At 42.4% G+C, this 23327-nt stretch overlaps 2 protein-coding genes across 3 annotated transcripts in view; one reads left to right on the top strand and one right to left on the bottom strand.

Annotated features, from left to right (window-relative positions):
* The first annotated feature begins 2132 nt into the window (after positions 1–2132).
* On the top strand, positions 2133–9540 carry mfap3l (microfibril associated protein 3 like). The gene is made up of 3 exons (XM_070929881.1): positions 2133–2205; positions 3791–4200; positions 7430–9540. Exons 2-3 carry the CDS (start codon positions 3927–3929, stop codon positions 8371–8373), a joined length of 1218 nt encoding a protein of 405 aa, XP_070785982.1. The 5' UTR covers positions 2133–2205; positions 3791–3926; the 3' UTR covers positions 8374–9540.
* A 4774-nt stretch (positions 9541–14314) lies between these two features.
* The window catches only part of clcn3 (chloride channel 3), a 31344-nt gene continuing 22331 nt past the window's right edge, over positions 14315–23327 (bottom strand). Inside the window, exons 8-15 of one of the 2 annotated variants that reach the window (XM_070929539.1) lie at positions 23197–23277; positions 22837–23089; positions 22049–22341; positions 21770–21956; positions 20981–21379; positions 20464–20680; positions 18828–18903; positions 14315–14494 (exon numbers count right to left, since the gene is read on the bottom strand). In XM_070929539.1, coding sequence (XP_070785640.1) covers positions 14315–14494; positions 18828–18903; positions 20464–20680; positions 20981–21379; positions 21770–21956; positions 22049–22341; positions 22837–23089; positions 23197–23277 — 1686 coding nt within the window. The remainder of the gene's footprint in view (positions 14495–18827; positions 18904–20463; positions 20681–20980; positions 21380–21769; positions 21957–22048; positions 22342–22836; positions 23090–23196; positions 23278–23327) is intronic. The other variant, XM_070929540.1, reaches the window with a different exon arrangement.

The raw sequence follows: 23327 nt of genomic DNA, 5'->3' as shown, positions 1-23327 counted from the left end.
AAACCAACTCATAAACAGAAGATTTCAACAACAAAAAAAACATATTGGTGGTTTTATGTCGTGGTCTTTTTGCAGCCTACATGTTGTTGGTCTGTGTCAAATCATAAACTTGACAACCTGCCTTATGATTGAAGTGAACATTCATCTGGTTACAACGTGGTGCTGGTGTTTCCTGTTGACCATACTTTGTGTCTTAACCCTGCGTGTTCAGCGATCACATAACAGTACCTGCTGACTGGAAACTGTTTTCTTTTCCTTTGTACAGACTTTCTCCCTGCTGTGTTAATATGTGGCGCTTTGTGAGCGGTGTGACCAAGCTCTCAGAAGTGTTCGTGTAAAGCCAAAACATTCATCTGTAAAGGATAACGGGGTCAGAGGGGCTGCTTAAAAATCAGGGTTTTGCAACACTTGCATACTTTGAAGAAAGGCATTAAAACCCTCCTGTAAAGACTGCATCACCATGTAAAAATACTCTTAAAATTTAACTTTTTTTAAAATTTAACTCATTTAACTTCAGCAGAAGTAAAATATTATAGCTGTCAGATGTACTCAAGCATGCAAACGTCTACAGTAACTACTTTGGCCATTAATACCAAAGCAATGCATCATATTTTATGCACTTAACGTATGTGTGCATGTAAAACCTTTCATGCAAAAATAACTAGCTGTTAAACACAGGAATAAAAATACCAAATTGCCTTTAGGTTTTATGAAATTTAGTGCAGAAAAAGTATATATTCTCATAAACATGACGGTACCACTACCTCTAGACTGTACTCTCCCCTTTGGAAATAATACAAATTATCTAATGTTTCATTTTGAGCCAAAGATTGAAAGTGATGACTTCTAACAAACACAACCACACACACACACTCCATAAATATCCATAGTTTCTACACATAGATGGAGCAGTATTGACTTACTTATTGATTTTTTGCTGGGGCCTTGGTGCAGAGTGTCCATTTCAGACTTGAACTGTTGCTTCAAGGTCAGTCAGTTATCAACTTTGGTACAATCAAACAGCGTGTGCAGCCAAGACAAATCTGGTAAACTTGGTCTTTATTTAGAGGAGCTTTTGTCCTGCATTTATGTCTTCCAGGAATGTTTTTGTTTCAATAGGAAGTTTGCTGTTTCCTCCTGCTTATTATGCCCCTGATCATTTTTTTTTGTTTTGTCTGCAACCCAAAACACTACAGTCTTTTCTTAGTCCAACCTTTGAGCTTTGATTGATAATGTATTGATGATAAATGCAGAAGGGAATGGGTCTTCACCACAGTCCATTTACCTGCCACTGTGAGCCATGTCTTAAAGCAGACGTGCACAGAAGGGTCTTTTAACTGCGCCACAAAATTAAATGTACTTAGACTTTACCTTTATGTGGGGAAGGTTTACGAGCCCATCACTCTTTGTAGAGGTTGATGGCAAACTGGGAAGCTGCCCAGACCCTGCTGCTGTCTCCTCAAGGGAGTGTGAAGGCCAGGCTGCACTAACATACAACAGAAAGACAGATGGGTGACAAATTAAAGGATACAAACTCACAGGAAGTTGTCACCCAACTCGGCTTTGCTTTTGGGCTCAGTATTTTTTAGGTTTTCCAACTGTCCAGCGTTAAATGGCAGACAAAGTTAGTGACAAGCTGGTGAACATAGTGGAGCATTTACGGCAAATAAGCAACTGCTATGATGGAGGTGTGTTTACAGCTTGTTCTGCTGCCCCTAAGTGGCGAAAAAGTCAATTAATGCACCTTTAAACAGGGGTGAGGAAATAACAGTGATAGGGATGCCTGTGAACAACAACAGCCGTAATCTTATTATATGTTAATAACCTGTTCAGAAGGCAAATTCAATTATTTCCTCTTGAAATATCCTCATATGCCCTGAGGCTCCCCACGGGCCCCAGTCGGGAGTGTTTACGTGAATGTTGTTACAGTGATAATTATTTTAGAATAGTTTAAATGCTCTAAATCATTGGCTTAATAGCCATTTATTCACTTTAGTGTCTCACCTGCTGTGGCAATTCAACTCAAGCAACTGTGCCATGTTGCCACCCAGTGTATCCTGAAGCACAGAGGAACTGACGCTAGCTGTTGGTTACATAGCGGACGACGAGCAGCGGTGGGAGGAGGATGGAGATGCCGGAGAAATAGCCAACGACAAAACATCGACACCGGTGTTTCCCAGCGAACATTAACAACGGCAGGCAATGGTGCGAGTATGAGAAGTGTGATTTATCAACTGGGAAATGTGAAATTTGTTTAGTTTTTGTCAACGTTTAGCAGCTAACGTCGACGCCGAGTTGGCCGTTTGCTGGACCGTTGGGCTCGCGCTGAGGAGGTAACGTTACTGCATTTCTCGGCATAAATCCGATGCTTTCTACGCTCTCTACCGATGATTCAGATTATTATTATCCGCGGTGATATTTATTGTTAACTGCAGCTACACGTTAAATGATCTCTCGTTTTGTAAATATGAAGGAGCCACCTTACATCCGCTTGTAAACTGTTTACAGTGGCACAATTCTGGAAGGGTCCCGTGATATAAAACCGCCGCCCAACACATAGCCGGGTCCCACGCCCTTGTTTTGCGATGTCTAGCGTTTAAACGGCACCGTGAGACAACGCAATCAACGGAAAAATAGATATGATGAATAATATAGTAAGTTATGTGCCTCGTTGCGAGTTCTTAATTTACTCACATTAGGTAGCTAACGCAGTAATCTTCGGGGGCTGTATGTTTGGCAAAGAAGCTAGATAATAGACGGAGCCCATACACAGCTCCGTTATGTTGTAGTGCCGCTTTGTTTTCATATTAAATCAAGCCAATAGGTGCTGTTGTAATAGAGAAGAAAGCTAGCCTCACTTTTGTGAAAGTATCGTTAAAATAATCTCTTTCAACGTTATTGCAAGTTAAAGACACCTTTTTATTATTATTATTTTCATACAATGTAACTGTTTTTAGCTGTGAATACATAACGATATATTAGCTAACACTAGATTTGACTTAGTGAAACCCCTGACTAAATGCTGGGGTTTTGTAATGTTAGCTAACTATGAATGAACATGAATACGATCATTATGTTGGTAAAATGGTACAGGCCATTTGCCAGTGAGGGTTTTTTTTTAGGGCTGACTAAGACGTGGGTGATTTGGCCTCAAAGAAAAGCTGTTTTTCATGAGTGGTGGTCAAAAACAACCCTGCAAGTCTTGACGGAAACGGGGCATCAACGATTGCTGTCATATGTAACTACCAAAGTGTCCAAAAGTGCAGTATTTAATTTATAATAATACAAAGATGAAAAAAGTGTGGCATTTGTGAAGTTGCAACCATCAGATATTTTGGTATTTTTTCTTGATAATGAACGAAATTAGTAATACATTTTCTAATTATGTATCTCTAAATGAATACACATAATTCATTGATGACACAATGAGAATCTGCAAACTATTTCAACAGCTGATTAATCTTATGTCATTTTTTAAACTGGTTCTAGCTTCTTACATGTGAGGACTTGCTGCTTCTCTCTGTTTCATATTGTAAAGTGAATTCCTTTTGGTTTATGGAGTGTTGGTTGAACAAAGCAAGCACTTGGAAGACTTCAGTGTGGGTTCTGGGGAAAAGTGGGGGGCATTTTTTCACTATTTCCTGATGATTTACAGGCCAAATTATTAGATTAATTAATAATGAAAAAAACAATTATAAGTTATAATAACAGCCTTCTCCTCAGTGCATCAAGTTGTTTAGTCCTGCACTATCTTTGATTAATACATGCCAATCACTCTTTTGTCTTCCAGTGAGATGTTTCAAGCCACAGAGCTGAATACCAAATTGCCTTCTACTACCAAGAGATAGCCAGTCTGCTAGATGGAGACCCAGGAGGAATGACAGAGTCTCTTCTCCCCTCGGGTGACGCACCGACAGTCTGAGAAAATGCACTGGGCCGGTGGATTTGTTTTTCTGGCCCTGGCGTCCCTTATCGCCTCTCACACCGCCGGGGCCTTATCCACAGACACAGATGGAAACCATACGGAGAGCGGCAATGTGACAGACAGCGGATTTGTCCCAGTTGTGTTCACAAAAGTGAGCCAGATAATTGCCCGGGAGGGTAGCTGCGCGCTGATTGATTGCAATGTCACCGGAGACCCGCTCCCCAGCGTTCAGTGGTTCAACTCCCATGGAGACCGCCTGGACACAGAGATGAGTGGTGAGACAGACTGCTACTTTAAACCCGGTTTCCTGTTCTCTTTGTCATTGGCACTGCCCGTCATGCAATTATAATTTAATTAGCAGCAAATGCAGAACAGCTGAAAGATTTGTTATTTGCTATGAATAAGTCTGGTTGACTCTTTCTTCTTAATTGTCAGTTCTTCCTTAAGTTAGTCATTAATCAGTACTTAGACGCTGAGATGTTACACATGCACTTCGCAGGGTTTCCCCCAGGAAACAGCAGAGGTGGTCCGCCACACAGATCCTTATTTATTAAATAATGGCCTAAATAATAGCTAAACTTGTATGGTATTTGGTGTGTGAAATGGCAACTCTGCTCTTTTTCCCTGAATGTTTTATTTCAGATCTGCTGTAAAACACTGAGGGAAACTTTCCACTATAATTCAGTTATTGTGCATAACCACAGGGTTGCTATTGTGCCACATGTCGCCCCCAAGTCCAAAAAATCCTCTCAGCCAGCTCAGTGTGGATCAACATGATTCATATACTACTTGTCAAAACTTTGTTAGCTGGGATAAAATTTAAGATGTGGATACACTATGTAAAAATAGCCACGCATCCATCTTATCTGCCTTAGTGGCTCGGTGCTTCAGGCGTCATAGATAGAGCCAATAGTTTGTGTTTACCTGGAACCCGCTAGTTTTGGGGAAGGCTTGAAGAATCTGCACACGAAAAGTTATAATGTTCTGCATTATCAGAAGAAAATAAAGATTACTATTTGTAAGAACAGAGACACTGACCCTCCAGCTTATAATTGAGTTTATTCAAGGGCATTCAGATGTTGGATGATAAAGGCAATTAATATTCCTCACTAGAAAAAAGGGAAGAGTGAAAAGACAAGACAGGAACTGTTTTAGTCCTGGTTCCAGTCTGATGTACAGCAGACGTTCCTCTTTGAAGAGTGAAACCTGACTTCCGGACATGAGGACCAGACGGTCTTGAGTTCACAAGGGATATTTGGCTCAGTTATTGCACATTTTGTCTAGCAACAGTGATTATTTACTTGCCAATAGGTCATTCATAGAAATAATTTTCATTCAAGCCGCCTGTATTTGAATATTGTGTTTCACCTCAGTAAGAATGCAGAGTGAAGAGTTGTTTGTTGTTTCGATGCGTCTCCTGAGTCGACCTGTTGAAACCTGCCGTCAGAGAGCACAGGCAGCAATGTCATTATGACCCAGAACAGCGTCTGAACCAACACAGAGCTTTCCCCCCCAGGTTAGACACAGGAATATAATTAGGGGGACTCTCGCCACCATTAGTGGCTACTTAAAGAGCAGTGTTGCTAACCTGCAGATGTCTGTCTCTTACTCAGGCTGCTTCAAACTTGTAGTATTGGGCAGGACATCAGTCGCATCACATGATCCGGTGGTGGAGGTAAAATTAGAAGTCTTGCTCCTACATGAAAAGGCGGATGGGCTGGACACTGTTTGTCGGCCAGGCTACATTTCCTGTTCATCTCCTCCAGAGGATACCAGTGTGGGAAATGGATCGTGCTAGCAGTGTAGAGGGCGGTAGAAATGTTTTCACGGCGTCTTCCAGACTTCAGGCTACAGATTCTGTGATGTCTGTCCATCTTAACTCCCACACAGGAGAGACAGCGAGTAGTTGAGGGGGAGTTGCAGTTGAATTCATTTAAAAGTTTGCTGCTTGTGGATGAAATCATCCTTGAAGGGCCAGTTCAGGACAAAGCACAAACCTCACAGTGTGTCAACAGTTCTTACCAAGAGCTGTTTTCAACCAAAGCAACTGTTGACAGTGATGAATGTTGATTATAACCTTGACATCATTTGTGGAAAGTCGCATTGGGGTTTTAATGCTTTGAACACAGTAAATTAAATTCAATCCACCTGCACTATGATGGGTTACACAACCTTGGCAGATAAAACTGAAACCTTCTGTACTAAAGTTAGGGAATAGTTCGATATTTTGCGAATTACACTTATTCACTTTCTTGCTGAGAGTCAGATGAGAAGATTGATACAAAAACAAGGGGGGCAGCTCAGCTATCTTGGCTCTGTCCAAAGGTAACAAAATCTGCATACCAGCACCTGTTACCTTTAGACAGGGCCAGGCTAGCTGTTTCCCCATTTCCAGTCACTGTGCTAAGCTAAGCTAACCGGCTGCTGGCCTCAGCTTTATATTTAACCAGCAGACATGAGAGTGCTGACCTTCTTGTCTAACTCTCCACCAGAAAGCAAATAAGCGTTATTTCCCAAAATGTCGAACTACTACTTTGAACTGCACAAAGGCTTTCACATCACCCTATAGGTCGATCAGCTTATCAGTCAATACAACGACCTCATCACCTTGATAAGAACTGATAACGGGGGAATCACTGAACATACTAAACCCAGGGGGACAGGAAGACACTAAGGAAGTAAAATTTAGGAATTCCTGACCCTTAAATCATGTTTTAATGCTTGTGTAACTTAGCCACTCCGACATGTAAATAGATCCTTCTTGTTTTGATTATTCAAACCTCGACACACAGAGCAGTCACGCCACCTGTTTAAATATTGAAGGCAAGGCAGGAATAATAAGGTCACTGCTGCTCTCTTGTCTGATCTCACAAACACAGATGCAAACCATGTTCCCTTTAAAGCCCAACCAATATACAGCACACTCTAACATGCCACACAGCGCAGAAGAACCACGTAAGCAAATCTGAGTTAGCAAGTTCCTCTTAAAAAGCAGCAAACATCAGCTGCAATAACACTGCAGAGGAGAGTTTACTGTGAATTCACACAGCAGAGAAACAGACGCATTAAGAGGATTTTCAGGGTTTAAACTTTGACCTCACAGTGAGTTAGTAGGCAAACTGCATATTTAGTGGGTTATGTAGTGTCAGTGAATAATCATGTTTTTAAAAGCAGATCAGCAAAGTCCTGCTTTTTTTGTGCATGGCACCAGAAGCAATGGATATACAGTTGTAGTATTTGTACTGCTTGATCACACAGGTTTTGAGAACTTGTCAAACATGTTGTCACCTGCAGTTAAAGGAAAACCATGAACTATGGTTCATTACAACTTGGGTTTAATTTTCATAGCTTTGTTGATCAGTCAGGGTAATATTGTTCCACATCCTGAGATCTTGGACAAATTACTTGGGTAGTGTGTCTACCATTGAGAAAACATCAGCTTATTTGGAAGAGAGGAACCCTAGTTGTTTGTCATATTCATGATCTTTCTCCGTCCCTCTGTAGGTGGGAAGTGGTGGCTGCTGGAAGATGGCGTCCTCAACATCACCAGCATCGAGTTCGCAGACCGTGGAAAGTACACCTGCATGGCATCCAACGTCCACGGCAGCTCCAACTGCACAGTGACGCTGCGTGTGGTCTTCACTAATGGAGACATGGGCGTGTACTACATGGTGGTATGTTTGGTCACCTTCACCATCATCATGGCTCTGAACGTCACACGCCTCTGCATGATGAGCAGCCACCTGAAGAAGACGGAGAAAGCCATCAACGAATTCTTCCGCACCGAGGGCGCCGAGAAGCTGCAGAAGGCCTTTGAGATCGCCAAGCGAATTCCAATCATCACCTCGGCCAAGACGCTGGAGCTGGCCAAGGTGACGCAGTTCAAGACCATGGAGTTTGCGCGGTACATCGAGGAGTTGGCTCGCAGCATCCCGCTGCCGCCACTCATCATGAACTGCCGCACCTTCATGGAAGAGATCCTGGAGGTGGTGGGGGTGGAGGAGATGAGGCACACCTTCGTCAGACAAGCGCCGGAGGGATGCCGCGAGGTAGCGGGCAGGGTCGCCTCCATCGGGGCGAGAGATGTCTTCACCATCCTGCAGGAGAGGGAGAGAGAGCGAGGGCGGGAGAGGGAGAGGGAGCGCAGCGAATCCCCCGCCGCCGACTCAGACAACTCCTCAGTTCACGAGCAGCCGCAGCACATCGCCATCCAGGTGTCGGTCCACCCGCAGCTCGCCATTGGCAATTACTGCAGCATCGAAGCTCCACCTCAGCCAGAGGCACCACCCCCCTCGCCTCCCCCCTCCTCTCCCCCACCGCCCGCTCCTCTTCCACAGGAGGAGCAGCCTGAGGTGGAGGGCGAGGAAGACACCGACCAGGCTGCGCCTGAACCGACAGCCGCAAATAACACCCCCCCCTGCCAGGTGTTTTACGAGAGCCATGTGTGACGAAACAAACAAACCCTGGAGGAATGTTGAGTTATCCTGCTATGCATTTCCACTTGAAGACAAAAAAAAAGGTCAACAAAACATTTTTAATTTCACATTTTGGAAAGAAACAATCACATTTTTATTTATCTTTTCTGAACGGAACAATCTCTTTAAACCTTTGTAGGCTGTTCCTCTGAGAATAAATCCTAAGGTTTTTAGACACTTGAGCGTTTCTCACTCTGGACTTTCATGCTTGAATGTACACGGGAGGGATAATCAATATTATTATTAATGTAATAAGCAGCGAATTGTAAAGGGACATTTCCTGTGTTGGGATTTTCATAGCTCCGAGTATTATTTAAAGAATTAGGGTGCTTCACTCTTGGGGGGTAAAGGATTTTTCAGTTTTTAGTTTCTTACAGTGCTAGGGTTTTTATGACTAACTCCAGAAATCTGCCTCAAGCTGCTTTTCATGACGTTTTTTTTTAAACCATGAAAGCTAAGCTTCCTTCATCCACTCAAGAATTCACATCCAGCTACTGTTACAGTCAATCCGCTGTTATTGTACAACGTTCTGCTCACCTAGAGATGCATGCTGGACTGAAAATAAGATTTGAGAGTGTGGTCATCATTTCATGATTGTATGGCCTACTGTATTTCTACAAAAAAAACAAGTAAGCCAGGTAAATCTGTGTGTACAGTATATTTCCTGATTATTTACATCACACAAACACCTCTGGGTAGAGTTTATATCTGTTTCCTTTGAAATATTTAGTATTATTATTACTCATTGTGGTGTGATTTTGTTTCTCAGCTAGTTTAAGCAGTTTAAAAAAAAAAAAAAAAAAGTCTTCTTTCTCCTCAGTAGAGAAGAGTAGCTTCTTTTCCTCCGCCATGTGCTGTTTTAGGTTTTCTATTTAATTCCTGACCTGATCTCAGCATCGACTCGCTTCTGCAAAGGCTTTACAGTACAGTTGCATTTCTGCTGCATGTGAAAAAGTGGGCAGGGGAGGATGTCTGACATCTTTCTCTGGGACTAAAAGGACTATTTTCTTTCTTCTTTTGCTTGGCTAACGGTCCAGCCTGTGGCGGAGATGAACTGGATGCTGTTCTGCTTTTACTGGTGCTCTTGAGATGCCTCTTTTTTTGTAGTGGAATAAAATGGAAGTACTGTGTAAAAAAAAAAACAAAAAAAAAAACATGGTTTCCTTTGGTCACTTGTGTTTATTTTTTCACTCACATTTATACCCACATCAATTTAAATGTGTTATATTTGTAGTTATTAGCAATAGTACCAGCACTTTTTCTTACGATCATCCCTCTTAATGTCTCTTCTTGGTTACCCAAAAGCTGAACTACAGTATATGTTGAAAGTTACGACAGGGCCACAACAGATGCACAATCGCACTCTTGTTTGTAGCAGAACTTGATAGATGCTTAACAACATTTAAACAGTTGAGTTGAAGCGAGTCTGAGAAACTGAACTGTATTTGTTATGTGAGAGATATTTTTAAATTAGAGGTTTTCAAAGGGGGGCTTGGAGGGAGAGACGTGAGGCAAAGACTGCGTGAGGTGAAAGGTAATTAAGGTACTTTAAAACCCTTTTCCGACTCCTCATAACGAAGTCAAATCTGAACACACAGGCATGACACATTTTGAGATTCAGTGCGATTTACACTTTGAGTGCATCATTATTCCCGATGACCGTCGCGAATGTACGTCCACAGAACTGCTTAGAGACTTGCCTGAGAATCATCACGTTTTTAAATTTTATTCAATATCCATGTAATTCGGTGATAGCTGTATGTACATCAATGAGTACACAGCCAACACGAATTACTAATAGGTAATTCGGCATACTTTTAATGGTGATAATTTGCCAAAATGTTAACAAATATAGGCTATTTGTTAGCCCACAGCTAACTGACTCCATGGCAACACTTTACTTCCTGCATTCCATTTTCAACCCTCTCTTTTGTCAGGGTGGCGGTAGCCATGGTTACAAGCTCGTCTCTTCTGATGTGACACAAAAGTAATGCAGGAAATGGGTCTGCTGAGCTGGAAACCTTCAGCCTTCAGGGTTTAGCGGGAGAAAAAAAGTGAAATGGACAGAAAATGCATCCATGATTTGCTACATACACTCTGTTGTGGAAATGAATGCCTTTGGATTAACAGCTTTTCTTTAATTCTGCCAACAAAGACTTTAAAATGTATGAATTATATATGGAATCTGGTGTAGAAATCCTGTTTTATTTTTCTCAAAAGGCAGAAGCAGTGGAGGCTTAGTGATGTTAGCAGGTGAAAAAGAAAAGTCTCAGGTTGACTGACAGAGCCATGAATAATAGATGTTCTGTAACATGACCCGAGAAAGAGACATGGCTCAGTCACTTCAGCCACTGTCGTGTCTCTGAGACTTTTTTTTATACAAAGGCTGGTCTGTATTTGGGAAGTGCCCCCCCCCCCCCCCCCCAACAACTCAGTCAAAAACCTCTCCTAAGCCACTCCCACCCCTGGATGCCAACAGTAAAGCCACTAATGACGAAGCAGACAGTCACTGCACTGTTGAGCTTTTGCAAGTCTGAGGACAAGAACAAGACCTCATGATGTGTGTCTGAGTACAGAAGGTGGACAAAATAATAGAGACATTTTACAACACCGAAGACCTGCAGTAAAGCTCATAGTAAATGTTAACCCAAACAATGTCTGTTTTCAGGGCTGTAATATATATTACATTATTAAAATAATGTCAGGAAAAAAAACACAATGAGTACCAAGAGCCACTCTGTGCAACTTGAATCTTTTTTCCTTTTAATTTAAAACAAAATTTAATCTTTACATATTTTGTTTTAAATGTACAATCAAACAATCAATGTAATCATACATAAAATTCTTCTTCATAATAATAATAATGCACAACTCTATCGACACTACCCATAAATAAAAAAACAAAACAAAACAAAAAAAAAAAAAGGGAAAAAACATCGAGATCAGTATGAAATACAATGTTAGGCAACACCACTGTTAACAAAGACGACGCCCTGTCCGCTGTCTCCACCCACAGCAGGACGGTCGCTGCAACGGAAACAAGTACACAGGATGAACCCGACCTTCCTCACACACTCTCTCTCTCTCACACACACACACACACACACACACACACACACACACACACACACTACTGCCGCCACTCTACAGGTAAGGTGCGACTGTCTGTCCCCGCTTCAGTCTCTCCATCACTTGGTTTGCTCTGGAAGGATCACAACATGTTAGGGCTGCAACCAACAATTATTTTCATGATTCATCGTTTAGTCTATAAAATTGATCATCACAATTTCCCAAAACCCAAAGACTCTTCATTTACTGTCATAAACGACAAAGAAACGCAGCAGATTCTTACATTTGAGACGCTGGAAAAAAATGACTGACACGATTAATCCTTTATCAGAATAGTTGGCATTTAATTATCTTTCGATCGACTAATCGATGAATCGACCAATCGTCGCAGCTCTACAACACGTTACATGTTCTGAGGTCAAAGAGGGGAAAGGTTAGTGGGGGCAGCAGGTGTTTCTTTCGGGGGTTTTGGAATAAAATACTTGTGTGAAAAGCCTAAAAACCTTTGCCAGGCACTTGGCAGATGAAGCCGTATGTTTGTTTTATGAGATGATTGACAGGATGTAGCATAACAAAATACAAAATAAAAACAGTTCTTTTACACAGTTCATTCTTGATCTTGGAAACAGCAGCTGACAAAACAATCTCTATATTAAGATCCAGTTACTCGCCAATTCCAGAGCTTTTGACCATATCTAATGGTCTTGATCAGGAGTTTGTGCAACAGTCACGGAGCTGGAGATGTTTAAACTCTCCGACATTATCAGCTCTTTCAGCTCTCTCTTAAAAGTCCATGTGGTACATTTGAAAGCTCATAAACGTTACGTGGAGATTACTTTATCAAGTTTGGCAGAAAGTTTAAGCTCTTTAGTGCTGAAATGTTTCATGGGGTATGTCATTCATAAAGCAAAAAATGCTTCAAAAACGTGAGGATTTATAGCTTTACTCTGGTTCATATCACTATGACTCATTACGTTTGAGATTTGGACCACAAAACAAGCAATTTAGAGACGTTAACTTGAGCTATTTTAGCAAAATTGGGCTTGAATAATTGAAAAGAAATATAAACTTTTTAAAACTTGGTGTGTTTTTGTTAGGTCATTTTAAAGCAAGTTGCAAATTATTAAGTTATTAATCTCTTTATTTAAAATTCTAAATCTTAACTAGTTTAAGTCTGAAGCCTCAACTTCCACCCGTCTGGGACACAATGCAGGTTAAATCAAACACTATCAACTGTTGGGAAATACTATTTAATCAAGGTGAGATGTGAACAACATGCCAGGTAGATACAATATCTCTTTAGCATTTTGAGATTCATTTATTTCTTAGAGTCTTTGCTCAGATGGAAAATCAGGTTTTTGTTGTGTAAATAAAGTTCATGCTTCCAAAGATGGATGGAGTGTTAAAACATTAAGCAGAGAGAAGAATAACGGTCCACTTTTCCTCTGATAAACTAAGAAAGAACATCGCATGCGACAAAAACTAGTTCCTGTTTGAAAATATGAGGCGTTGTTTCCCAAAGACAAAGACTTCAGATTTCAGAGACGGAAAACAAGTCGTCGTGTAGCTTCATCATCCTCCTCCTCCTCATCTTTAACCAATCACTTAAAACAGTGCACATTTACAGCTTTGTTTTGCTTCAAGTCGTAAAAAGTTAATTGATTATAGGAAGAATAGTGTCTAAAATTATCAAGAGAAATAGTCTGACAAGAAAAAAGGAAATTTGATATATTTTTTTCTGTAACAGAGAACAAAGAAGAACTCAACCTGGACAGTTTCAACTTTTTTTGTTCTTTACGTACACACGCTGAATGAATTGACGGGAGTCTCTCTCACACACACACACAAACAGCTCAAGCTGGCTCAGAAATGGAGACACACACTCACAAAAGGTCTTACTTTTTCACTTTTTTCCTTCTGAAAGGGAACATCTTTGTTCTTGAAATGCAGTACCCATCCATGTCTCTCTACCTCCCTCTCTCTCTTCCACACACACACACACACACACACACACACACACACACACACACACACACACACACACACACACACACACACACACACACACACACACACACACACACACACACACACACACACACACACACACACGCTTGTTAAAGCATCTCATTCAGGCCAACGTGCACCCGGGGGAGCAGCCGTGTGCCATGCGATCATTAGATGCTGCCACATTTTCGGGGTGAGGAGCAGGTGCACGTCCTCTCAGTTTCCATGGTAACCTGGACTGGAATGTAGTGCCACTAGGGACGGACACACACACACACACACACACACACACACACACACTTAATTCACAGGTAAACAATATATTTCTCTGGAGGACGGACAGGTCAGGTGTGTGTGCAGGGGGGGTGAGGAAAGTGAGTTTTTTTGTATTCTAACAGAAGCCTGGAGGTCTCAAGGTCCCTCATCGCGTCCCTCATCGGCGGTTCATTCTGACCTTTGACCCCAGCCAGGCGACCACGACCTCAGCGGAGACAAGACAAGGGTGAGGCACATGAAGAGTGCAAATGGGTGTGTCTTTACAGGTTAGGGAGTTATATATGTATGTGTGTGTGTGTGTGTGTGTGTGTGTGTGGAGGGAGAGCATGCATGTTTGAGGTGTCTGCAAGTGCAAAAGTGTGTGTTTTTGTGATTTTGTGTGTGTGTAAAAAGTGCATTCCTTGTGTGTTTGCCTTCAGCCCGTGACCTCCGCGTGTCCTCAGCAGCCAGAATAATAACAAAGTCTTTTATCATGTCTTTTCCCTCTCATGGCCGGTGAGTCTGTCGGGCGAGGTTCAGGGTCTACAAAGCTGAAAACTAAGAAGAAAAAAGGGTCCGAATGTCAGAGATTGGAGCCGTCCAGGAGGCGCACCTCCTCCTCCTCGCTGTCGTCTCCCCCTCCTCCCCCCCGGCCGTCCTGGAAGGAGCGGATCAGTTGAACATGATGGACTCGGGATCTTGGTCTGCCATTTGAGCCATGTGACGGAGGATATCTTTTTTTGTGATAATACCAAGAAGCCGCCTGCAGGGGGAGACAAAGGAGAGGGAGGAAAGGGAGGAGAGAAAAGGAGGTTTAGAAAAGAGGGGAGGTGCTGGTGGTCTGCAGCTGGAGTGAAGGAGAGAAAACATCGTCATGTTTTTGTTGGCAGGTTTTGTTCAAATGGCGTCTTCAATCAGAGAGAAGCACATGATTTGAATTGGATTTTGGTTTATTGGATATGAATCATAAACACTGATTAGCCGACAAAAACATGAGTCCCTGAGGAAGCAAAAGTCAGCAGCAGGAGGAGGAGCAGGAGGAGGAGGTGGTGAGTAACTACAGGAAATAAGGGATGAAAGCAGGTCTGAAACAGCACCCCACTACCAGAGAGCAGAGTGTCGCTTCAGACGCTGCCTCAACCATTTTATGATATCGCCCCAAAAAGCTGGTGAGAGGGAAAAACTGGATCCTACAAGGAGACAGGAAGTAGTGAAGAGGATGTGGAGAAAAGTTAGCACCTCTGAGAAGGAGAAGAGGGCGTGTCTCGTCACAGGAGTCAGAAAACATTTTCGTTTTTTTATTTTTCCCACTTTGAATTATATCTAACGGGAACTGTTTTTTAAAAATCTTTTTTTGTGCAGCTGATCACACAGCTGCCAGAAGTGACGTGAAACCCACAAAGCAGCTGGTGCACTTGGATAACGATGATGACTTAATGTATTCAGTATACAAACTGGTTGAAAGCTGGACATAAACAACACTTCACTTCATCGTCTCTAAATGTCTTTAACATGCTCTCTTATGTAAATTTGTCTTTGATTCTTTTTCTTTTAATTCCTTTTATACTTAAAATGTACATAAAGTACTTTAACTGTCTGAATTGCGCTGTATAAATAAAGTTGTCTTTAATGACACAAAGGAGCTGTTGCTGAGTCACTTAGTTTGAGTCTACAGCGGACTTTTCATTACAAATCTATAACATATAAATCCTTACAATCTCTTGCAGCTACACTTAAGTGTAAAACATATGATCTTAAATTCAAATTGCAGTGGAAATAATCTGCTTACATTAACGACAAACCTACTACACTTACTGGACCTCCGTTTGTCAGATAATCATTAACCCTCTTGCTGGCATCAGAAAATGTGACACTTTTTTAAATGTAATTCCACATTTACATTAGTTTGAAACTCATGATAGTGTTCATGAGATCATACGTGGTGAAGGCTACGACCATGAACCTCAGTGAAACCAGGTGTGCAGCAGAGTTGCTAACTTGCTAAGCTAATGACAGAGCATCAGCTCCCATCAAACCTTTACAGTAGCAGCTATGACTCATGTGACAGAGCGGCCCCCTCCTCTCCCTCTACTATAAAGCACATTTATCGACTCAAATAACAAGTCTGACTTAGTAACAAGCTACTAAATATTCAGTCAGTCACGATTATTCCTGCTGATTCAAGAGCACGTCGCAGGCTGAGGTCACTGTCAAACGGCTTTGATTTGCCGGCTGTTTCAACATCAGAAATAACCACAAAGTGGCGACACTTGTGCTCTTGAATTCAGCCGTGAATGTAGTCTGAGGTCAAGTGAAGAGAAGCATCTGAAGCCAAAGCAGCTGATAGCGGTGAGGAGAAGCTGTCCATCTGCTGCAGAGCGAGAGGAGAGCAGCGCTCAGCTGGCTGTTTGTTTTAATACTGTCAGATTTACGGGGAGGTCACGTGTTGTTCAGGAGACGTTCAGCTTCATTTGAGCCCTGGAACAGCAAGTAAAGTGCAAGACAAACATTTGAACCCAGGTCTGAGTGAGAGGAGTTGAGATGACCTGTTTACAGCTACTGAGCAGCAGGAGGCATGAAACACTGGTGAGACGTCACACAGATCAGACCCGGGTTTCCCAAGAGCTGCTGAGATCTACGACTGGTCCTGTTCATTCCAAAACCAGTGAAGTGAACAAGGACAGTCATAGAGGCTCGGGAGACCAGGTACAGATCAGAGATGAAGGGTCAGAGGGTGAAGGCAATGTTCCCTGTAAGCCAGCGTGTTTTCACTCTGTCCAGAAAGTGGTATCATTAGAGGCAGAAACATTTACAGGTCACAGAAAGCCAAATTTAAGACAAATTAAATCCCTTTTAAATGACCTTAAGTTTACAATTATTAAGGGGAGAAGGTGCAATAAATGCTCTGTATTAATCTAAGAGTGGACGTAAAGCACAGAAAGACTGCACCGCTCATTTTGTTTCCACTGAAGTTTCCTACATTTCCCAGAATGCAACCATCAGAAAACAGGCATAAATGGCTGAATTCATTATATGTTGGTGGAGAGGGCGACAGTGTTTGTATCAGGCTTTTGAGTGTGAGAACGAAATATAACGATGCAGAATAGTTCCTCTAGAAAGTTGGTTATGCTTTTCAGCACTGGTTCCCAAAGAGAGAGGCTAATGATTTACAAAATATGAAAGCAGAGGAAAAAAACACATATTTTGGTACACAGACTTTTCTCAGATTTGTGCTTTTTCCTGGAGAGGCTTCTAAAAGTTTAGTTTTTGTATCTAATTCTTATGTATTGAAATGTATTTTATCCTTTTAAATAATTGTTTTTAAATGTTTTCATAAATGTGTACTTTTTATGCAACGTATTTATGTTCTGCTGCAGAGAACTTAACATGATGTTGGTCTACAATTTATATTGTTTGTCTTTGTCTGTTTGTTGTGACTTTTCCACACTGATTTGTTTACATAAGCCAAGTTTTTTCTTCCTTTGTGAAGACGACAGGACACAGCTGGCTAAGAGGAAACATTGGCAGGTTAAAGCTCGGGATTAGTCGTTACTTCATCAAGGTCATTTTATCACCACAGGCGAGCTAGCCAGGTCACTACAGCTCTACTAGCACCAGTCAACACAACGTCACTCCACCACAGCATTCACTGCCACGACAGGATGAGGGAAGTATGGGGATGTATCGCTAGATCTTCTCCCTCCCTTCTACCAACAGTCACCACCCTCTAAAAGTACTAAAAAACAACAGCAGGCCGCTTTCCCAAGGCGGCTGGCTACTCGCCAAGTGGTTGTTAAGGTGACGGTTCAGATGTCGTCGATCTGTGGAGACCCAGGGCGAAACGGTGGGGTCGAGAAAGAAGGGGGTTTAAAAAAATAAAAAAAAAGAGGAAAAAGAAGTCGTTAATGGAGAAAATTGAGTGTGCGTGAATTCTCAAAATGAAATGAGCGAATACTGGTCTGAGAGGAAGACGGGGAAACACACAACAGGCATCATGGTTACATGACTGCACACATGCTGAGGAATGATAAATACTGACTTTACAGCGAATTATACCAAAACATTTCAAAGCTATGTAGTTACTGTACATCAGAAAACTAAAAATGTCAGAAGATAAATGAACATCTTATTAAGGTGCTAGCATGGTGCAGCTGACACGACACTAAGCAGAGCTACAGTAGGTACAAATGCAGTTTAATGGGGATGAGTTGCAAAGCTGCACTCTGGGAATCTACTGAGCCCTTTTCAGACACGGGGACGTAACATGGCCGGCTTCATCATTCTGATAAATTAATGTCTTTTTGACTACTAGAAAAGTACTTTAAAGAAGAAAAAAAGATTATGAAATCAAGTAAGGGTCTCATCCATGATGGCTTAGAAGTTAGGCATCAAAGTTAATTTTTGGCTTAGACGTGGCTGAAAACTTGTGTATAAGACATGATAATTCATGACAAATATTAAGTACTACAGTCGTCCTAGAAGGCGGAGCAAAACACTTATTTATTTTTTGGTGCTGCTGAAGCCTTTCTGTTAATATGCGTTCAATTCAAACCTGAGCGTTGGAAACTTTATGTGAATATCACAAGGTCCTACCTAGTAAGAGTGCTGTCACAGCTTTTACAGTGAAATAACTCAGGGGCTTAACATCAACCTGTTAAATTGCTAGCACATTTACGTAATGAAGCACATGTCTGAAAGGGGCTCTGGACTGATGCGAGTGACAGTTCCCATACAGGTCCAACATTACAGGACCTGGAAAGCACAAAAAAAGCTTTTCTTTACGATGACTTCAAATCTGCAACTGCTACTAGCGATGAAGATGAGGTCGGGAAACGTCTATCTACAGGTATTTCTCTAAGATGAACGACTTCATTAGAGGTGAATCCACACCAAACCAACCCACGGACAACAGAGTGCCAACAGTAAGTGAAAGAAGAAGAAGAAGAAGAAGAAGAAGAAAGGCCTTAATGTTTAGCTGGGAACTGTCAACAGTTTTTCACACTAAGTTTCATGCATCCCTCTTAAGAGGCGGAGCCTAAGAGACAGGTGCGAGAGTGGGGGAGGGGTCACATGTGTAAAGGGGCGGGGCTAGTCACCAGGGGCTCCGTGTGCTGCTTGAGCTCCTCCAGATGCTCTAATATATTCTTCTTTGTGATGATGCCCAACACAATCCTGAAACACACACCTGTTACTTGGTAAACTGCTCAAAAAAACCCCGACAACAAATAAACAAAAACAACAAACAGAGGAGAGACAGAGAGAGAACAAACAGCAGCAGCACAAAACATACATAACAGGTGTAACTTAAAATACTAAACAGACAACTCAACATTAACATAAAATACAACTCAAAATTACACAACTCAATTAACACAAAAACAACAAAACTTAATGTTAGAAATTAATTTCACGTGTTATGATGGAGAGTATGTAACTCATCTAATAAACTTTTAATCATGACGTTTAAACTTTGAGGTCTGACTGACGCTCTTTTAATTACATCATCTTGTTGCGCCCTCTTCTGTCTGGTGATGTTCTATGTTTTTCTTAATGTCAATAAGTCACATGAAAAAAACAAAATCAACAATAAATTGATCTTAGTAAGTGTTGTCAGTCTATCTAAAGCTTGATATATCTTATTCCTCTGTGCCATAGACCCTCACTGTCCAAAAACAATGAAAAACACATCAACCAGTACAGTACAACACTATTGTACTGGGCGACATATATCATTATAATAAACATGGACACTGGTTTATTTTAATTCGAGCACACATACAGCAGTTTGCTGCTGTAAATACCCACTAGAGCACCAAATGTGTATTAATCCACAAGAAAATAGTCCCAATGGTACCCAGCTGTTTTAGGAAACTATTTAGCTTTTAAAAGAAATATAAATCTTCATATTTGTGACTGGTTATCTACTTGAGTACAATGGAAAGGTGGAAAGTGTGGAGAGACTAACACATTTTTGGTTTTGGTCTTTTCATGAGATTTGTTGACAATAAGAAAAATATAGAATAACGCCAGCCTTATCCTTTAAAATGTAAATAAAAATAGTCAAACATAAAGATGTAAATAAAACAAACACTGCTGCACAGCTCCTCTCTCCCTCCAAACTGAGGGAAGTGATCTGTGTGAACAATCTGTCTTGTACTTTCTAGATCACACCAGCAGGTGGCTCTCTGCAAAACCCATATCTGTAAAAACCTAGACGAGACCTCCAGAGTCTGACAAATCATGAGACATTTATTTTCACTAGCTGTGAAATGAACATCACTGTCATTGTTCTAAATTAAATGCTCATCGTCTGAGAAATAATCTCAAACCTCAAAATGTTCAGATTTTCTTTCTCAAAAAGCTTCTTTTCACTTCTCAGTTTCAGACCAACTGATTTTCTGACATTTCCCAACATGATACCTGTTATGTAGTTGTAGTTAGTTTCAGCAGCTCAAGTCTCTTCTACTGAGGAGACGTCTGTTATTGCTCAGTAGTGGGGTAAAGGAAGTGCAGCACAGCGGTTAGGCCAGGCCATGCAGATTAATGGGTAAATCCAGGGATCTCAGAGCCCCATGCAACACCAGACAGTGTGTACATGTGCTTGTGCAATGTTTGTCGACCTCAGGCAGGTTGGTGGATCATAACAACACCAGAAAGAAGAATGTGAGAAGGGTTCACCTTCTGTTCTTACAGCACATCCTTCCTCCTAAGCCAATTTCATTTCCTACTTACCCGTTGTGAGTGACCAGGCACTGGCGCAGCCCCAGCTTTCTGAAGATGTCCACCACGATCTCCATGGGGGTGTGGTCGGTGACGGTGAAGGGGCTCATGTCCAGGATGGAGCGAAGTTTGAGGGGCCGAGGGCTGTCTGCCGGCAGGGTGGGTGCGTGCTGGGTGAAGTACACCCTGGAGTTCAACATGATGCCCTCCTGCTTGCGACGAGCATTTTCTGTTGAGAAAGGAACAAGAAAATGGAGGTTTGCGAGATATAGAAAAAAAGAGATACATTACAACCAAAAGATTGTACTCTTCCATTACTTTACATTCATTTCACAGATGCTTTTGTCCAACTTTTTCACATTGGGAGAAATTTGGGGTTCAGTGTTTTGCTTAAGGACACTCAAACCAATTTCCCACTTTGGTCATTTTGGTGATTCAGAGGGCGATTTTCTTTCTCAAACCTTAAATGAGTCAAGCCACCAGACAGGCCAAGTACCATTCTTGTGCTCTCTTACTAGAGTAGAGTTACCTATAGCGATAGTGATGTCCCTGCGCAGAGCGAAGCCCACCAGTCTCTGGGACTCCTTGGACACTATCACAGGGAAACCATTATAACTGGTTTCATTGATGGTGGCCTGCAGCTCCTCCACCGTCAGGTCGTCCTGCGTCAGCACCGCTAACGGTGGGTCGCTGCGTCGAGGCCTCATCACCTCCCTGGCCAGCGTGGTGTGTGTGAATTCCTCTTTGGCGTCCAGAAAGGGGTATCCGTTCAGACGTATGTGGGCCTCATAGATTCCCTCCCGGCCAAACGCGTCGCCCACCCATTTGCTGGTCATGACGGCAGCCATGAGGGGGACAATGTACTCCAACCCACCAGTCAGCTCGAACACAATGACGACCAAGGAAACGGTCATACGGGTCACTCCACCTGAGGTGACAGGAGAGAAATGTGACTTTTATATTTACCAGAATGAACATTATACACATAGTAGGTATATAGATTAGTAAGGCATTAGGTCTATAAATAATCTTTAGGTTGTATTCAATTGTATAATATAGTATTGTATATGGTATAGTAAAAGACAGTCAATTGAGAAACCCCTTGTTGATAAAATAACCTGATGAGAATGTTTGTAAACCCATGCTGCTCATGGAGCATCAGAATTGCCCGAAATGTTCTAAAACAACCAGATATTAAAGGGATAGCAGCATAAACGGTATAGCAAAATATGTGAGGATCAACTCTTTGGCAGCGATAACTTTGACACAAACTGGTGGCAGTGCTGAGCCACTGAAAGTACCATTTCTGCTGACTCACCCAGACATGCCGCAGCCCCAACCATGGCGTAGAGCCCAGGGGTGATGCAGTCAGCTCCCACCTCGCACCACTCTTTGAACAAGAACCAGTCGTGGTGATAATAGGCGAGCTGCTCCACGGCAATGCCAACGATTCGCCCTGCGATCGCCCCGATGGCCATGCTGGGGATGAACAAACCCGACGGTACCTAAGGATGAGAAACAGGAACTAGTTTTAGAGTCAATAAAGACACGCAGGATAAAACACCTGCCCTTTTTAGGAGAAACATCCATGGATCACCTTGAGTCCAAAGGTGAAGATGGTCATGAAGATTTTAAAGATGAGCGCCAGGCAGAGCTGCCACATGGCTGCGTAGACGCCGGACCCTGCCGGCCGGTTGGGGTTGTCAGTGAAGGCCTTACTGCCGTTCATCTGGCTGCGGTACTGGCAGAGCTGCGAGGACTCCAGCGGGCCGCAGTCGGTGAACAGCTCCTTTATCAGCTCACTGGTGTTCTGGCGCGTGTACGGGTTCGGGAAAGCAAACACAGCTGTGACGGCCGCTACCAAGATCACCTCCAGCACTGGGTACTTGCCTGAAGAGGGGGACAACACAACATGTCAGATTTTGGGAGGTGTAAAACGTGCTGTGCCTCTAACCAGGATCTCAAATCAAATACTGATGCTGATTCAAAAATTACAAAGATTCTTTTCCCCCCAAATCATTAGGTTTGATATAACAGGGAAAAAACAAGACAGACGATTTTGATCTTTTAATACAGACAAAAACCTCTCCATATGTGCCTCTCCTGCCACCTTAAGTGTTTTAAAGGCTGCTTGCTTTAATATTCTTAGTCATTTATCTTTGCTCCATAATGCTCAGAACATTAAAGATGACTAAAACGATGCCATCCTGAACATTTTATTTCCACGTTTCAATCATGCTGGCATTTGACTTCTCTCTGCTAGTACAAACAGCTGACGGTGGTCTTCCAAACAGCCCCATCAATTCCAACAACTATCTTCACTTAAAACGCCTGAGCTGGCTGACACATCCCAATTTGAATCACCAATCAAGTCAATGTACTTGCCGAAGCGCGTCGACTTGCGCCGCCGACACCAAGCGATGTTGGCTCGGATAAAGAAGGCGCCCCAGAGGCCTCCGAAAACTCCCAGAAGAATGAAAGGGATGAGCTCAAACAGGTACCAAGGCGTGTGGTACTCCACGTAGAACAGCACCAGACGGCTGTTACCAAACGGGTTGATGGAGCGCAGGACGAAGGCCGCCACCAGGGCAGCGAAGAAGGAGCGCCACAGCGTCTTGAGAGGGAAGTAATAGCTCACCTGGAGGAAAAAGAGGAGGGATGTGAACATTTTTTAAAAGTTGAATCCATTTACACTAAGCATTATGTTGTTTTTTGATTGTGGAGCATTTTGAAATGACGTTTTACCTCCTCCAAGCTGAAGAGCACTCCTCCAATCGGGGCTCCAAAAGCAACAGACACCCCAGCCGCCGACGCAGCAGAGAGAACCTGAGAGAACAAAATAAACGCACCTCAGCTGATGAGATGGTGTCTTACAT

Source organism: Enoplosus armatus, chromosome 23 (assembly GCF_043641665.1).
Source record: "Enoplosus armatus isolate fEnoArm2 chromosome 23, fEnoArm2.hap1, whole genome shotgun sequence".
NCBI lineage: Eukaryota > Metazoa > Chordata > Actinopteri > Centrarchiformes > Enoplosidae > Enoplosus > Enoplosus armatus.
The sequence above is the reverse complement of the archived record's forward strand: the minus strand, read 5'-3'. Positions and strand labels throughout refer to the sequence as shown.

Excerpts from the sequence above, each read along its gene's own strand:
- mfap3l (XM_070929881.1), top strand. The coding sequence starts at position 3,927 with ATGCACTGGGCCGGTGGATTTGTTTTTCTGGCCCTGGCGTCCCTTATC. Across the intron at positions 4,201-7,429 it reads CCTGGACACAGAGATGAGTG|GTGGGAAGTGGTGGCTGCTG; the intron begins GTGAGACAGACT and ends GTCCCTCTGTAG.